Consider the following 18,395-nt stretch of genomic DNA (forward strand, 5'->3'; position numbering starts at 1 on the left):
GTGTGGTGAAATTAAGTCTGCAGGCAACAGCTGAAACTGTTTTGATACAGTGGTGAAAATCACACTTTTTTTTCATTGGGAGCAAGATTAGGGCTGATTTTGCCTCTCAAGAAAAAACCTACTCAGTGTAAGAAATAAAAATCGATTATTTGACATTGAATTGCACATGAGACAAAGACTTTTACTGGAGTATATATTCTCCATATTCACAAGCATTGTTTTAAACAGTCAGTGGTTAATAAACTTAAAATGGATACATATGGCTATTGAAATTTCTAAGTAAAAAGTATCTACTGCTTTAAAAAAATATTTTCTAGCTCTTGGCAGAGGAAAAGTGAAATAATAATTTATCCAAGCACAGAGTTTTTCCAGATCCACTCACCACCAGAGCAGGTTTCTTCCAGCAATACCCATGAATGAACAAACGCAGAACAGCTGTGTGCCAGCCTATGGTTTGGCAGGAGGAGCTCATTTTCCTTTTCTCTGTCATTATTACCACAAACTCCACAGGTCTTTCCTCTCATCCATGAAGCAACCGTAACCTGCAAAATAGCACATCTTTGTAGTGAATGCTGAAGTGTTGGTCTGTTCCACTGGCAAGGCACCAGGCAGAAAGAAAGCAGTAACCTTGAAAGCAAGTGCAGTACCTTAAGATTTACACCATCAAAAGTCACCTTCTTCAGTCCGAGTGCTGGAACTTCCACAGCAATTGTTTTTCCATTTTTATAAATTTTAACATTGCCTATAAAAGATGGTGAATCATACCGTGATCATCTTAAATTAATGGAGAAACTGTATAACACAAAACCCACCACAATGTGTTTTCCTTCACAATGGTAATTTTGCTGCTACAGTTAAATATGTATATTTAAGTGGAGAGGAAAAACAAAAATAGAAAAAATAATATATTTTCAAATATTCTACTGCTGTTACCTATAGTTGGAACTGACTTCTGTATCCAGTGTGCTAAATTTAGAAATTATGACAGTGGTGGTACTCCAGCTAAAATGTCTGAACTAAAGCATCTCTCTGTGACTATAACAAGAACTTTTTTTCTGAACAAGCACCAAGCTGGGTATGATAAGAAAGGTCTTTATTCACCTGTCAGTTATGCTGGAGGAAAGTAAGAGTGTATATACTGTAGGAAACATGAACACAAGTCACTACAAAACTTAAAAAAGTAGTCTTTAGTTTTCTCTTTGAATTAATTCCACTTGTGTTTTCTTTACACTGAGATTTTTCTGTGAAATTCATAAAATTTTGATATTTAGTTCCCAGGTCAGTCCTGGAAAACTGGGTATCACAGCTTACCCTTTTCATACTCAGAAACTCCACTGTGTGATATAACTCGTTCTTCATTGCATGCCACAAGGAGAGACGAATTTGAGGCAGGACAGATTGTGATGTTCCTTCAGAAAAAGAAAAAATAAAAGAGAATAAATTAGTGGTTAATTTAAAATGTGAGAAGTATAGATATTTGTGACTATCTGAATTTGAATGAATGAACAAGCAGTTTTCTTTCCAAAGTGCAAAATTCTTTGGGACTGTGGGCTTTAATATTCAGCCTTTAAAGAAAAGACAGCATGGGGGCTTAGTGAGCAAGTTATGAGATATTGGTGGCTGTGGAACTCAAGAGAAGAGCAAGTATACCATAGAGCCTCAGATGAAGATTCCTTCTGGAAATTCTGTGTTTCCCCATATGTCTCATTGAAAACCAGTTTCAGCTAGAAGCTGGATATCTCCCACTCCCAGAGTGATTCCCTGAGAAACTTTGTACCTAATTTCTAAGTATAAACCACACTTACGCTGATGTTGTATTTATGTGAACCTCTCTTGAGAAAGATTGAGGATTGACCTTTCTTGTAGCAATGATGAATTTTGGGTGTTCAGTACAGTCTTGAACCACCACCAGGCTGCAGCTTTTATTGAAAGAATATGAATAGCTCACACCATCAAATGTTTTGAAATCTTTCTCCCTGACTTCACACGTGGCTGCAAAACAAAACCATAAAGAAATGGCAGATGTGACCACGCTATGTGGTGCTGTGAAGTACTGAAAGACATCTCTTTGAGATTGAACTACCCAGCAAACAGGAAGAAAACTTCACCTCCTTGGCAGAAGCCAGAGTCTGTAAGGACATGAGAACACTACAAAATAACTACCTGCTGTAGATTATACTAGTATTGATTTTGATTACATGCCAAACCCAAAACTCAAGCTAACAGGGACTAAAGCATACAAAATTCTTGAGAAACTGGGTGCCGTGACAAACTGTGATAAAAAGTCCCCATTTCCCACAGGAGTGCTAGACACCAACCAGGAGAGACTCACGTGGCTCCTTTCTGAATAAAATAAACTGGACAGAAAATATATGGACTCTCTTGTGCCCATCACCTGATGCCTCTCAATGCACAGCTGGCACCTTCTCAGGAGGGGCAAAAGACAACCTCTAGTCCTTGAAGACAGGAGTGATTCCCAAACCCTGAATATTTACAGCAGTTTGAAGCCTCTTCATTCACCTGCCAAAAACCTCCTTCTCTGAGAGGGAAAGACCTGCTGGAAGCAGGGCTTGAGGTGCATGCTATGCTTCCCTATAAGACCATTAGAAGGAAAGGCAAGGCCCAGCCATGGCAGAGTATGGATCTACACACATTGCTTATTCATGAGACAAACATATAAGTAACATTTACATTGATCTTCTTGTGCTATTTGTAAAGCTATTTCAGGAAATAAATTCCAGGCAGTGATATCTCGAGTCTCGTAAGCTGGAGATGGGCCTGAGGGCAGAGTGAATGGCAATCGGAGTCCCTGACAATAAAGTGTTACCTGAAAAAGCAGAAATGAAAATACATTAAGATAAATTGAACCATATGCTCAAGATATGACTGCAAAAAACCCCCTCTGTTATCTTGGAAAAAAACCCCCAACCCTTGAAGATGCATTTCTACAATTGCAGTTGTGTTAGTCTTGGCAGAATGTACCCTAACCTTCAGCTTTTGTGAGAAATCATTATCATCTCTTCTAGTCATACTTGACTTTTTGAGAAATTGTTAAGAACATTGGAAAGTAACTGATAGAGATGAGTTTAAGTGATATTTGAGTGACTTCTTAAAAAATAAGGTAACAAGTTGAGTAACTGAGATGATGGATGTGTTTGGAAAAATGAATCTCATTTATTAAGGGCTGAAAATCGGCGTGTTCAGCATTGGGGTAAGATCCTTCACTGCAGCTAAAAATTATATTTGCCAAGAGAATCAAATGAATGCCTAATGCACCTACTTCCTCATGATCACAATTAAAGATCCTGCAGAACTGAAGCACTGTGGTGGGTTAAAGACACACAGGTTTCTGTGTATGAATAGCTAGCTGTTATTAATTTGCCAGAGATCTGTAGGGGAATTTTCTCAAAGAGGTGCCTAGGAATTTGGTGGACAAGGACCAATTAATTAGTGGGACTGCAGACCCTGCCTGTGCAGGCTCCTGTGAGAGGGTGACTAACTGCTCCAGTTTGGTTAGAGCAGAGTTGCTTTTGTGGCTTATTCAGACCAGTCACATCAAGCATGGTTGCTGCAGGTGTGGGGCTGGAGTGCCAACACACACGGATGCTGTTTGCGGCTGCAGCAGAGTGCAAAGTGTTCTCAAGGCCCCCTCTACCTGCTCTGAGACCCTCGTTCAAAAACTAGTCACTCTGGGTAAAAGTGCATAAAGGAGTGAGTGCAGAGCAGTCATACTTGAGACAATTTGGCCTCACTGATGTTCTCAGAATGCAAATAAAGTGCAAATAAAGTATTGGACTACAGAGTCTGATTTTCAACTTACTGCTGCAATGGGCCAAAGCAGCACAAAATCAAGGGAACTGTTGTATGTATTTGAACACCCATCTAATATAGTCAAGTATATAGCAGCTTCTCTAAAAGGGAATGTTTTGCTTTTTGTATCTTTACATTACATGTCAAAACATTCTAAGTTGAAAATCATTCAATGTAAGGAAAACGAAAATAAAAATTTAACGTACCTCAGGAGCTTTAATTACTGTATCAATTGTTCGTGGAGATGTTGCAGCTGCTCTTACTATAAATTCATGAGATGGATTTCTCTGATGTACTTCTGAGAAGCCCAACACGAGTGCTGCACCAGGAATGTATTGCATGAATCTAGAGATAAACAAGATGTGACAAACTCAGGTGCATGAACAAAAGCACACATAGGATGGTGAGGACTACAGGCAGATCCAAAAACTCAGGAAAAAATGGAAGATCTGAAAAGCAGAGGAAATATTACTTTGGGTCAAATTAAGTGGTTGATTTTATTGAGAAGAAAAAGGTTTTATTTTTGCCTATTTCAAATTGTTATTTTTTGAGACTGAATAGAAGAACACTTTAAAACAAAAAGACATTTTGAACAGAAATAGAAAAGAATTTAATATAGAAAATGAAATCAAACATACATTTTAAATATTTGGAGTCTATCATTTAATATGAAATGTGGAAAAATTAGAACACATTAATAAAATACTTGTTTACCACTGAACTTGTGGTTATCACCCAAGCACTGCCCAGACAAGTATGTTTGGGTTGAAAAATTCCATCCAATTCTTTCAGTGTTTTTTCAAAGGCCAAGTAGGGTAAAAAAGTCAAATAAAAATTTAAGAAATAATGAATTACATACGCTGTGCTTGTCTTTTTTATCCAGGATGGAAGCTTTCCCCATTGCACCTTCAGCTGTGCAGCTGGCTTCCTTGCCAGTTGTCCTGTGGTAGCCACTGCTTCTATCCTGTAATCCTGGCACTCCTTGCCCCATCTCAGTCTGGCCTTTGTAAACAGGGAAACAGTCACCCAAAGTTCAGAAAAAAATATCAGAATGAACCTTGACCATTTCAAAATGCAATAATTTCTTTCACCAGTTTGTGCATTGATCCTTCATATTTCCAATCTTTTACTCTAAACAGGCTCACAGAGAAATTTTGACTTGTTCATGCAAAATCTGAGGCATAGTAGGAAAAAAGTTTTCTGGTCTGTGCAGAACTACCTATACATGTTCCTGTCTCAAAGCAGCCACTGAAACATGTTGAGATTTCCTTAGACGTGGTAACTTCTTAATCAATATGTATTTTCTCCTAGAAAAGGACTGCATTATAATTGCTCTTTGCCTTCCCCAAGACCTCCTGATTTGAACCCACCCCACTTTCTTCAATACAGAATATCATGCTGAATTTTTTAATTTCAACTGCAAAAAGCAAAGGTTTATAAATGTTGCACAAACAATTGCTCCAAAAAGCTCATGGGAAGCACAGCACAGGGATATGCAAAAAAAGTAAGGACCTGTTCCTTCATTTATGATGCTCTCTTTAGCATCAATCAACACCATGCTCTAACCATCTGAGCTAAACTTGGGTTCATTAAATTACATACAGAAAACCAGGCAGATTCCCAGACAAGAAAACTTATAGTAGAACAGATAATAAATAGTGATGAAGTCAATTTTTCAATTTTTTTTATGCTTCTACTGGTTATATTTTGATTTATCTTGAAAATCAATATTTTTTTGCCAGAGTTTGAAGTGTATGAGTATTTTTGTTATTTTCTTATTTTCTATTTTAATGGTGAAATATTTTCTGAAACTTCCCCACCTTTGTGAAAAATTTCAAAATAAATATGCCTTTCCTGTTTAATACTCTTAATCAGCAAATTCTCTGTGCCTCCTCTGGGCTTTGTAGATGTCCCTCTGTGCAAAGCTGCCTGGGCACTTACCTGTGCTTTCAGAGGCAGTATCACAGCATCAGCACACGCTTTCCAGTTGGTTTCTGCCAGCTGAACCACAACCAGTTGCACATCAACTTTGGCAGAATCAGAACGAACATATGCTGTAGCTTGGTAACCTTGATTTCTGTTGTCACTCCTTACTGCCTGGGCCACAATCGTAATGCCAGGTGGAATTACGTCTCCCAGGAAGTTGCGCTGAAAAAGAGCCCCCGACCATCTGCGTTTAAGGATTTCTGTGCATTCACTGGAGAGCCTGCAGTCCAGTTAATGTGCACTGATAGCAGGCAGCAGCCCTTGTCCTCCATCAGTTTTGTTTGCAGTACATATTTCTATAGCCACAGTAGTTAAGGATGAATTTGGTTGGAAACTTAATTATTCAAAGACGTGATTGTTTTGATGAGGGATCCAAGATGCTTCCAGGCTATCTTTATGCATATAGCAAGATTTTGTTCATTATGGTAATGTTTCAAATAGTTGCCTACAATGTGTACTAGAGACATTCAGAGTAGTATACACATTCACAACTTATTTTACTACACTACAGTTTCTTCAAACCAATCAAATATTTTGAAATCCTGCTTAGTAGCAGAATTCCCCATGACATTGCCTGCATTTGCAGAACTATTTGTTCTATTATTATGCAGATACCTTTATGCAATACAATTATAGAATACTATGTGCATAATAAAGGTAAAGGCAATCTGTGCTTAATGGGCCTTCACATTTACCAATCACTAATGTCCATGGAAAATCTGATTTTAGTTATACTCTGCATGCACTCATGACCTCCAGTCTACATTTAAAAATAATTAGGCAGACTTATTTATTTCTTCCTCATTTTTACCTAAAGCAACTGATTTTGTATTCTGGGCTTTCACAGGAAAAAGAAAATTATTTCCTCTTTGACTCACAGCTACATTCCCTTCAACATGTACAATTTCCAAATCCAGGCTTTCACATACTGCAAATACCTTCAGAAATGAAGGAAAGGAAACACAAGGGGATTTGAAAAAAGAAAGTTGAGGTTTTTGTGCAGGGAAATATCTCAGTTGACTTTGACTTTCAATTTACAGACTTTTAGTGTCCTTCCTGAGCCTAACCCTTGTTAGTGCCACCACATCTTAGCTCCTGCTCAGCAGCCAGCTAAGCCTGGCTGCTCTGGGTACCCCACAGAATTGTACCTCACGTGTCAGGCTGGAGCCATGGTGGTGGTGGATGCTGACTTTTTTGCTCCTCCTGGAGTTGTGGGCAGAACTTTTTCCATGGTGGTGGTGGCTGCTGCTGCTGCTGCTACTGCTGCTGTTTCTGTGGCTGCTTCCCCGCTCAGAGGAAGATGATGATGAGCTGCTTGATCCTTTATGATCTGGATGCTATGAAATAAAAATAGGTTAAAAATCTATGAGATAGCCTCTAGTTTTACATTATAAAAATCAGAGCTATCAGCCTCCCTTTATAGGTAATGGACTTGGACGTATTTAGAGGGTTATTTTTATTTCCCTATGTAGACATGAATTATGTTGGGTTGGAATGCGCCTTGGATCCACCTCGAGATCTCTGCTGAAAGAAAGATTGCATAGACACTGATTGAAAATAGCAACATCACACTGTTTGGGTCTAATGCTAGGGAAATGAAAAGTGGCATATCATAAGTGGTCAAATATATTCAGGAAAAAAAAGATAATACAATTTCATGAATAACACTATAAATCATCTTCCTCTTTCACATGTAGGATGTATAATAGCTGTACAGGTAACACCTACAAAAGCCACTCCATTATCACCCTTCTAATACATGCTAAAAATACCTTTGTGCCATAATGGGTATTGAACCTGGTTTCTGAAAAAATCTGTGTAATGATTTTGCCATGGTTGCCTCAGAACTGTGGACATAACTATTCCCATTGGAAAGTCCCACAGTTTTATCATTCCCCCATGGTCTTTGTTAATCTAGCTTTGGCTGCATTTGTGTGTCCTGACCCAAATTTGAGAATTGCAAGTGCTGCAACACCAAAAGGATGTAGTGCATATTAATAATAAATCTGCTTTTTTTTGTTCATCATCAATATTGTTATTGGGTGTAAAGGAATGGTCAAGGGAAATGGCCCAAATAAAGCCCCCCAGTAACAGGTTTGATCACATCAGCTGCAGCTACCATGGCAATGTGCACTTGAATTAGGCACCTACCCAATGGGTGTGAGCAGACCTGAAGCGGAGACTGTATACTTTTGGAAGGTGATATTCCTGCAAAATTCCAAAAGAAGTTATTACCTACAGCTCAGTCAAGATCACCTCCTAGCAGAGGTCAAAGTATTAGACATTTTACCCATTCTGTGGAGATGTGACTACTGCCACTGTGAACTTGGGACTTGAAGTGGTTCGTCTCAGCTCCTTGGTCAGATTTGCTGCGCCAGCGGGAAGCACCAGTGCTTTCGCTGCTGCTGCTACTGCTACTCTGTGTTTTAGGCTTCTGCTCACTGACACTCCTCTCTCCTTCAGCAGCACTAGCAAGTGGAAATGATGTGGTCTTGGACTGCTTCTTAGCCTTATGCTTTATACCAGATGCTTTGCTACTGCTGCTGCTGCCTGCGCTGCCGCTGGTACTGCCTTTGCTGCTGCTACCACTGCTTCTGCTGCTCTGGCTGCTGCTGCTGCTCTTACTACTACTGCTTTTGCTACTGCTACTGTTGCTCTTACTACTACTACTGCTGCTCTTGCTGTTACTACTGCTGCTCTTACTACTACTACTGCTGCTCTTGCTGTTACTACTGCTGCTCTTACTACTACTACTGCTGCTCTTGCTGCTACTACTGCTGCTCTTGCTGCTACTACTACTGCTCTTGCTGCTGCTACTACTACTCTTACTACTACTGCTGCTGTTCTTGCTGCTACTACTACTGCTGCTCTTACTGCTACTCCTCTTACTGCTACTACTGCTGTTCCTACTGCTACTGCTGCTCTTACTACTGCTGCTCTTGTCGCTACCACTGCTGCTCTTGCTGCTGCTACTGCTACTACTACCACTGCTACTGCTATCACTACTACTGCCACTGCTGCTACTACTACTGCTTTTGCTGCTGCTGCTGCTACCACTACTGCTGCTACTGCCACTGCCCCCAAATGGGTAGAACTTCTTTCCTTTGGCTTTGGACTGCCCTGTTTTCAGATTTATCTGGGCGCCTCCCTGTGATGCTCTGTCACCAGAGTCCCTGCTGGAGGGGCTGCTCGTTGTACTCTCGGCACTTCCACTGGAGCTGCTGGCACTGGATGATGAACTCCTGTGTTTTCTTGTCCCCTAGTCAAGGGTAACATTGGAAAAAAATTATTTTTCTGTGTTCCTGCAGAATGGCATAAGTAAAATCAGATGCAGACAGGTCTGAATCTCTGCTGCCTTAGAAGACAAGGTGTATGCTTGATAACATCTTTGCAACACATCAAAATAATTCAAAGGCAATTTCATAATAATGTGTTAAACCCACACATAAGCAGAACAACACCACAAACACTCTAGTGATAAGGAGCATGTGCAGCAGTTGTTGACCACAGAAAAACATGTAACTGGTATCAGTAATGACAGTGCTGTAGCTGTCACTGTCTCAGGGCAGGTTGTGTAGTTGGTGTCAGATCATTTTGCTGCAGTTGCAGTAGCTGTAAATAACAGACTACTTTTTGGCTGCAAGAGATTTTCAGAAAAGCATGCAAAACCAACCTGCTCCTTCTAATGTCTTTCACTTGCAGAAAGGATGAGTGCAAACAAAAGACCTGCTGAAAGACTTGTGTATCCAAAATCTGTCTTTATTTTCCACTTTGGCATAATATCTCAACAAAGGAAGCTGCTTAGTAGAAGGAATAAAAATAAGCTTTGTGTAATGTCTCCCACAAATCCAGAAGTGGAATTTTGCAGCAGTACCTGATCATCAGTGGCAGCAAGGATTTTCTTCACTTTTTTAATTGCTTCTTTTCTGGAAGATGCTTGTGCCTCTGGATCTTCAAATGTTACTAGACGTACCATTTTTGTAGGAGCTTTGTCTCCTGCTTGAACGGTGACTTGTATTTTTTCAATAGGTGCTTCAGTGGAAACTGAAATTGTATGACAATTAGTATTACTGTTACTATTAGCAACTGAATGAGAGAATAATCCAATTTTACCATAATTTATTTAGCCATTTTTTCTCAAATATAAATGTTCAGTGATTATTATTGGTATTGAGCAACTTTGTTAAAAATTTTCTTTAATAGCTAAAGCACCTAATGGCAACCAAAATTTAAAATATTACCATGATACTGGTTTCTTTTCAAGTCAATAAACAGAATGAACAGCAGATTTAAATCAAGTGAATTGGATTGTTTAAAGAGATAAACTGTGGTTTAGAGAATTAAACATCAGACAGGAAATGAGACTCAACCCTTGAATGCTAAAGAATGGTCCAATGGTTAGGCCATTAGTTTGATACTTAGGAGACCTAGATTCAGTGGCCTGCTGTGCTTTTATTTCTTATGATCATGGATTAAGACATTAAGGACTAGATCCTGGCAGGGTTAATCCATAATTCCCTTTTAGAGTCTGGGTTTTAGAATGTAGCTACAGGACACTGCATCAGATCTGTTGCCCATGTCCAATTGCTTCGTGCTTGCATCCCAAATCCAATGATTCAGGATGCATCAGACACACTCTGCAGGCGCAGATCAGCTCTGCTTGACGCTGGCCACGCTGAGTGACATTGCTGGGAGAGCTGGGAAAGTGTTGCTCAGGCGACTGGGGGAGAAATGGATTCCTGCTGTGAGCATAGCCTGTTGCCAATACTGGCTGGCTTGGTACTTCTAATTGTAGATTTAGTGCTACTTAAGATGCAAAAAATATGTATGTACATATATACATCTGTATCTATCTATATGTATGAGTGTGTGCACATACACACCTCCACCCACTATTTTCTCTTTTGTGCCCATTTGTCTTTACCTGGCTTGAAGCTCAATCTCAGGGCATGCTCTCCAACCAGGTAATAAAGAGGCAGGTTTTTGATAAATGCTGCGTGCACGCTTTTCTTCTCAATGCACACTTGAACTCCAAACGTACTCGCATTGAAGCACACAGACTGAACAAATGGCTCTTTTTGGGAAGAAGAGCGTCCAGAAGAAAAGGGATTTCCAGATGAAACATCTTCTGCAGACTGTCTACCCTATTAGATAGCATGCATGTCAAGTTAACTCAGACAAAAATGAGTGTAATTACCTGCATGTTATGCATCATATTTTGGTAACAGTACCTGTACTCTGCAGAGGGGATTAATCAGTTTATTTGAGATACAAGGCAGTGACATAGAACAACTTGGTTTTAAAGTGGACACAATTATCATCTGAATGGGTTGATTAGACTATAAAAAGAGCTTCAGGTTGTAAGAACAGGAAATTATATCACAAATTAATTATAAATATTTTATTTTGTTTTCCTGGAATATTAGACAGTGTTAACAAGTTCTTGATAAAACTGGGTGTGCTTTAGACTGACTGGCGTTTTTTCCTTTGATTTTTGATGTGTCAGGCAACAGAACTTTCAACTACGTTCTCAGAAATTCTGACTCAGATGAGGTCTAACATGAGTGTGACACTATATCAATTAAATGGTCAAAACATGTAATGTATTAGAAATTTCCACAAAAAACTATGTAATTTACATATGATAAGCAATGCTTAGAGAAGAACAAATTAAAATTAATTAAAATTGGAATCAAATCCATGAAATGAAAACTATGATTTCCTGAAGCAATGAAGCAAATAGCTAAAGACACAACAATCACAAGATTTCGTTTCACATATAATTCATGTTTGCAATTAGTTTTTTTATGCAGTTTATCATGTCTCACCAGATTCCACGAACACTACCAAAAAACCTGGAATTTCTAGTGATACTGAGAAATGCTCCACTCAGTGCCATTTTTCAGTTGCTGTTCATTTAAGAATAACTGTGGAGCGCTGAGTTTTCAGGAAGGGCAGCACAGGGGCACAAAGCAGAAGAGAGCTTGTTCCAGGATATTGGAAACTGCTCTCATTGATAGCACGTTTGTCTATTGACTTCTCCATAGGAAAGTGCTGTTCTTGTCCTCTGTTCATCTCTTATTTTATCTGAAAACCCTTCAGAGCTGCAGGATAACAATGGAACCAGAACAGGACAGCGTATTCCTGCCTCTGTCGGTCTGAATGAATTGTCACAGCGATGCCTTTACAACGCTGCCCATCTTGAAAGAAAGCCTATCCTGGCTTCTACAGAAACCTGGCTCAAAAAGTCATGACACAAACTGCACTCCGTCCTCGAATCAGGATGCTTATAAGCATTAAATTTGGCTCTACAAGTTGAGCAGTGGAGCATCTTGTGGAACTTTTGTGACCGCCCCAGGAATGCGATGCTTCCATAATGGTTGCAAAATATTTTAAAGATCATGGGCCTGTAGATGGCAGTGCAAAATTAATTACCAAAGAAATGCTTTTGCTTTAGACAAAGTGTTGCAAGTTTGATGTATTACACTTCAGATTTTAAAATAATGTTACTATAGGGCTGTTTGTGTTATTAGATTGAATCTGACTTATTTGAGTGAAGCAGCATTGGTCATAGATGAATTGCACCCTTTCCTACAGAGAAAAGAAATGGTTCCCTACCGTTTAAAAGCCCAAAAGAGAATAGTCAGACACTACACCATTTACCCTGATGTTATCAGTCTCGCCTGATGCAGAATCTGAATTGAAAGACGTCTTCATTATGTCAGGCACTGCTTCAGGTAAAAGAACTGGAGTCACCTTACTAGCAGCCAAATCCCCAATATTTCGTGTAACAGCAAATGTCTTAGACCTGCAGAATAAACATTAGAGGAAACCTGTATTGATAAAGCACTGTTGAGGAGCAGACCTGAATAATGCCTTGTAGCCTGCACTCAGCAACAAGTATCATACCTTGCAAATTGCTTTACAGATATTTACAGCATCCTTCCTGTTAGTTGTGTTTTCAAGGACTGCTATGAGTCAATAAAGACACACACCAATCTCAGGGGCAGATAGCGCAGTTAGAATTTTAGAATCATGCGTACAGGTTAAAAACCTTACAGTTGGTTGGATCTTCATACCCTAATACCATGAAAAACAGCATGCTTAGAAGCCTGGCTGTGGATTACATTCTTAAATTTTTGAGTCTCCTATTTTGAGTTCCTGGACTTTTAAATTTTTAAATTAATCTGTGTGTTCACTGCAGTAGCCTTAGTTCTAACTTCTTTTGACATTTTATTTGGAAAAAAATACTGCCATAACTTCAAAAACAGCCTGGGGACTGGTGGCTACTGAATGCTGTTTCCTGTGCAAGTTTTATTAGAGAAGAATTGAAGAAAGGAGTGTGAAATCATGAAACAAAGTGTCTCCATCTTGATTTAAATTCACTAATACTCATGGCTTGGCCATGACTTGGCAAGAGGTCAAAAGAGCTGAGCAAGAAGGTTAAGAGCCTATTTATGTAAATCTGTTCAGTACATTGTGTCCAGTGTTGTGAATTCTAAGTATATTAGTCAGGATCCAAGATAAGGGATAGAAGGTGTAGCATCAGACTGAGGCTGTCATGGCAAAATATCCTGACCCCCTGGCTTCATATCCCACATTCTTCGTGGAACTTTTCACAGTGCTGTGAACTATGAGTTTTGTTTTGTGTCAGAGAAACATCTCGAAAGCTGAAACGCTTTTGAGAGAAAAAAACCCATTTCCCTCAGCTATTAACACTGTGCTAGCTCTACCTTATTAGCCCGTTTATCAGCTAATATCAGTCTCAAAATTCCCCATGTGCTCTTTCTCAAGGATGAAGCTGATCTCTTTTCCCTGGGGCTTTTGTGGTCTGCCAATGGAGCTGGCCGCTGTGACTGTGAATGGAAAGATGGTCTCAAAATGGTCTCTATTTTAATATGGTCCACACTGTACTAGCCTGAGCAATTCCCATCTAACCTATTTGAAAGATGAATTTGTATTCATTTGATAGCCCTCTCTTCCTCTTGAAGGCTCCTACCGTGCTGTGTGCAATGTAAAGCACACAATTGCTCTTCATGTGGAACACCTCAATAAAACGTGTGTCACCTGTGGGCTTTGTTTTCTTTTCCATCTCTCTCTTTTTTTAGATAAGGACATGACAGCAACGCTCCATGCTGGGTGATAGGAGAACCTTGAAGAATGGAATCTGAAATAAAATATTCTCCCTAACAAGCTGAGGGGATAAAAGAAAATACAAATCAACTTGCATTTCAGATAGCTCATCTGGGTAAAGAGACAAAAAGGGAAATGGTTTTATTTTAATCCCATTCAATAATTCAAATGACCACTGAACTGCAGGCTGGATCTCCAAGCAGCAAGCCCTGGGGTTCCTTTTCCATTTTTTTTTTTAGTATTTTTATGCCAATAGTCTACTCCTGCCACCTAATGAAAGCGAAGGATCGATTCCTCCCTGTTGAGCACAGAGAGCCGACAAATGTAGCTGCATCACAGGTGACACATGTCAATGTCTGCAGAATTACACGGCACAGTAAAAATAGGCTACAAGAGCCAGCTCTGGTGCTTTAACAAGAAAAAACAGTCACAAAGAAGGCCTAAAGCTATGGTATGAAAGAATCTGTTCTCTCTGATCCCACACAAGGGAGAAAAAATAAAAAGGAGATTTTCCAATATGTATTAGTGCATTTTTTAGGATGAGAGAAGCTGTGCTAAACTCACTGCATGGGTAAGAGACAAGCAACTCAGCTATGCTGGACACTGATGTTTCAGAGAGTGTGGCCTTACATACATCCCTAACATGGGGACAGAAGAACACAAATGTCCATTTAAAATAAAAAACAATCAACAAGGAATTATTTTCCCAGGTGTTGAAACACTGTGACATCACATGTAAATAAATGAGAAACAAGATACAATTAGCCAGCCAGATCTTTAGCTCTCTTTCTGATGTGGTGAAACAAAGTCATCTGCCTTTCCTACACATTTTCCTTCCAACGTTGGTGAAAACGTGCTATAAAAACAGACTTGGAGCCCCACCCTGTTTCCCTTTTCTTCCTCCCCAAACACACCTCGCTGCCTCAACAAGATCACCGCATATGCTCCCTCTTCTGCATTTTCTGCTATACATGGTGCAGTCATGTTGGACAAAGGTATTTCTAATTACCTGACTCATCTTACAAATAAGATGCCTCTGTGAAGCAATTTCTGCTTATCCTACAGCTAAAATAAGCAAAAAACCTTATGATACAAGCTCTATTCATGATTATGCATATACTTCAGTAGGCTGTCATTATGAATATGTGGTATATTAGCAAAGTGCATTCTCTGGCATATCTCCATATTTATACTTTAATCACAGAGCTCTAATTTCCCCTGAAATTTATTTGATTTTTACTTCTTGTAAATTTTGTTTAAAAGTATGTTGAAGTAGCCATCTGTAGTATACTAAATAATTATGTTAAAAGAGCCTTAAAAATAACCATTATTTTAATTAAATTTTGATAGGATTGAATTGAAACACATGCTATATATTCTCTCTATAGTACGATTAATTACTGTGCTCTGATTTCTGCTATAGAGAGAGTTGAGCCCATAATGTGCTGATTTGTCTTGGGAATGCAACCTCTCTATCACCAAAGTTTTCTTTTTTTTTTTTTTCCTTCTTCTTCATTTGAGCCTGTGATTACTAACCTGAATTTCTCTTTGGCTCTTGAAAAATTATATAAATCCCACTGCTGTGACAGGTTATAACCTTTATGGTGTGTAGGATATAAATGAATTTGATGCTATTGAAAACTGTTTGCTTCCTGTACCTGAATGTGAGAGATGATGGGGAAAATAATACCACATCCTGTCTAGCTTTAATGCCATGGGACTGTAGAAGGTAACCTGCTGGCCACCTAGACAGTGCCCAGTGTGAAAATATTTTGAACAGAGCTTACAAACACATGAAAGATCAATAGCTTTCTAGAACTACTACTTTAAATGGGGAATTTAAAGCTAACAAGGGAAGGTGTCACAATATCTCTAAAACATTGACATCAATTGGATCTTTATTATTTGGTAGATCTATGTAAAAGGAAGAAAAAGACTATGTTGAATTAAATTTTTTACCTCAGTCTATATAGTTTATATATAGATATATCTATATATTTATCTCCTTTCTCTCTACCGTGCCTGCTTGTTTCTCTTCATGCCTCCGAGATTTTACATTGCTTGGTCTTTGACCTCCTCAGTGATGCAGTTCAGTGTTACATTCCCTAGTTATTGCTTTGCCTTCACTTGCACTCATTGCTGTTTCATTGCTCTGTGTGGTTTCCACTGGCCATTTGTTTTGTAACAGTGAATGGGAATGATTTTTGGAGAGAAATTGATGGTGCTAGAAGTCATCTAGTGAGTATTAGCTTTCTCATATACTTGGCATTATGGAGCTATTTCCAAGTGACTACTTCACTTTATAAATGGTAATGCTGCAGGGTCTAGAGCAGGGCTTGTGCTGGAACTCATGGGCTTCTCTGCTGTAATACCTTGTCTCTGATACTGACTTGCTTTCTGCTTTATGGCAATGCATTTAACCATTTTTGCATCTCATTTGATATCCCCTTAAGTGTAAGGACGAGAATATTTTTTACCTATTTGCAGGGAGGATCCTTCTGCTAATATTTTTCTCTGCTTGAGGCTCTAAACTCCCTATCAGTATTCAATATTCTCATTTCAGTTCAGTGTGCTTATTGAGTTCATTAATATCTGCCTCACTCTCTCTAACAGTGGGAATTAGTGAGAGTTGTTGCCTGCTGTCCCTGATGACCTTAGGAGCAGACTGTCCTGGCCTCCATAAGAAACTGAACCAAAACAAAGATGCAGCTAACTTATAATCTCTGAAATGCTGAGACCCTCTCTACCTCTGCATGGAGAGAACTTTATTACAACCACACTTGATAGAGTGCAGGAATTGTCTTAGGGAGGAGGATGAGATGACAAATGCATGTCAAATGGTCTGTGACTATTGAAGGACAAGGGAAAATAATGATTAGCCTAACTGGTGGCTAAATTGAGGAGACCTGCAGAGCATCTCTGGGCCAGCAGCCACGAATGCTAATTGCAGCTGGATCAAGTAACTGATCTCTTTTGTTACAGCAGTATTCCTAGAGCAGAAACTTGTTAACATTTCAGTGGTTTGTATAATCGTTGATTTCTGTTGTCAGTGAAGCCTTTTCCTTTGTGAAGAATTTTCAGCTTCTCTTCCTCATTTTTTTTTTTTTTTTTTTTTTCATGTGTGTGCGTGAGAAGGTTTTCTAAGTTTGGTCTACTGCTTTGATTCCTTGGACATATTCTTTCTGTTTCCTCCTGCTCTTTGCATTTGTATTTCCATCTGTTTTCATTTGTTTGGCATCTGGCTACAACAGTTTTCCGGAGTGTATTGTAATTGCTTGCACTGATAATAAATCAAGGAGACCTAATAGGTAAGAAAACCAAATGGCAGCCACAGGGGAACAAGGTAAAAACATAAGAAACACCAAACCCTCTATGCTTCAAGGCGTCTAATGCAAATATAGATAGGTTAACTGTTAAGATTCATCTGGCTTATATCTTACCTAGTGTTTCCAGTTCAAATATTTGTGTCAAGATAGAAATTTTATGTAATTTGTCTTTCATATAGCTTATGGATCTCAACAACTGAAATATAGTCCTAAGGAGGATTTTCAGGTGAAGACCACAGAAAGTAACACATATTTTCAAGCAAAGCTTTAGTGCATGTCACTTAATTTAAAATAAACATTAACTATCCAATCACCACCACTTTTCCAAGCTGTAAATCAGAGACAAGATTCCTAAATGTAATTGGGTGACTCTGCTTTGCTACATAGAAAGATACTAATTGCTATGTCTTACCTTATGGTAATTACATTAGTCTCATCTTTACATGATGGAATTTCAATTTTGATACTTTTTTCCTTCATCTGAATAGTGGCAACAACATTCACAGGCACATGAGCATTCATTTTGGTGCGTGCTTCCAGCCCTGCCTGGACTGTGTGTGTGTTAATTCCCATTACAAAGGTCATCTCCTTGGCCATGCTGAAAAGGTAGAAGGAGGGGATAATTATGGTCATGCAATAATCAGCTGTTGAATATTTGTGGTCTCTGTCACTTGAAAATATAATTATTTTATTTTATATTAAATACTTACTTTAGACTTGTTTTGGATCTCAGCTTAATGTTGGCATTTAGTAACTCAGTCAGTCTGAAATCAGACTTTGGAGAAGGTGTAATCTGTGCTTGAACTGTTAAAAAGAAAGCAAAGAAAGGGTTAAAAACGCCCTCCAGTCCTAGCAAGAATGTTAGTATTGCTAAAGCAATGAGATATGTTACCATTTCCTGCCACTTTTGTGACAGAAGAGTAATAGAAGCTGGTCTCTGTCGGGAAGCCAGTGCAGGTGGGCACAATGCGGCGGATCTCAGAGGACAGGAGAGCTTTGGTCCACTGCCTCCCTGCACCACTTTGAAGGCTACTGATTATTCTCCTTAGTGAAGGGATTTTTTCATCAGATCCATACCATGCCTGCAATTACAGAGTTCAACATGTCTAAATAAGCAGAACTTGAATATCATGATCCGTG

At 39.0% G+C, this 18,395-nt stretch overlaps 1 protein-coding gene and 1 long non-coding RNA gene across 3 annotated transcripts in view; one reads left to right on the plus strand and one right to left on the minus strand.

Moving 5' to 3' along the window:
* LOC121345165 overlaps window positions 1–18,395 on the plus strand; it is a 62,156-nt gene that overhangs the window by 6,254 nt on the left and 37,507 nt on the right. The gene's annotated exons all lie outside the window — the stretch shown is intronic.
* Window positions 1–18,395, minus strand: part of LOC121345164 (vitellogenin-1-like) — a 43,306-nt gene that overhangs the window by 4,549 nt on the left and 20,362 nt on the right. Inside the window, exons 17-34 of the mRNA XM_041421764.1 lie at window positions 18,148–18,337; window positions 17,966–18,059; window positions 17,668–17,853; window positions 12,460–12,604; window positions 10,721–10,940; window positions 9,671–9,840; window positions 8,626–9,055; window positions 8,087–8,346; window positions 7,948–8,004; window positions 6,945–7,133; window positions 5,752–5,958; window positions 4,670–4,812; window positions 4,017–4,155; window positions 2,692–2,827; window positions 1,806–1,992; window positions 1,312–1,409; window positions 648–742; window positions 383–542 (exon numbers count right to left, since the gene is read on the minus strand). Coding sequence (XP_041277698.1) covers window positions 383–542; window positions 648–742; window positions 1,312–1,409; window positions 1,806–1,992; window positions 2,692–2,827; window positions 4,017–4,155; window positions 4,670–4,812; window positions 5,752–5,958; window positions 6,945–7,133; window positions 7,948–8,004; window positions 8,087–8,346; window positions 8,626–9,055; window positions 9,671–9,840; window positions 10,721–10,940; window positions 12,460–12,604; window positions 17,668–17,853; window positions 17,966–18,059; window positions 18,148–18,337 — 3,106 coding nt within the window. The remainder of the gene's footprint in view (window positions 1–382; window positions 543–647; window positions 743–1,311; window positions 1,410–1,805; window positions 1,993–2,691; window positions 2,828–4,016; window positions 4,156–4,669; window positions 4,813–5,751; window positions 5,959–6,944; window positions 7,134–7,947; window positions 8,005–8,086; window positions 8,347–8,625; window positions 9,056–9,670; window positions 9,841–10,720; window positions 10,941–12,459; window positions 12,605–17,667; window positions 17,854–17,965; window positions 18,060–18,147; window positions 18,338–18,395) is intronic.

This window comes from Onychostruthus taczanowskii, unplaced genomic scaffold (genome assembly GCF_017590055.1).
Source record: "Onychostruthus taczanowskii isolate IOZ18803 unplaced genomic scaffold, ASM1759005v1 scaffold7, whole genome shotgun sequence".
Taxonomy (NCBI): Eukaryota; Metazoa; Chordata; class Aves; order Passeriformes; family Passeridae; genus Onychostruthus; species Onychostruthus taczanowskii.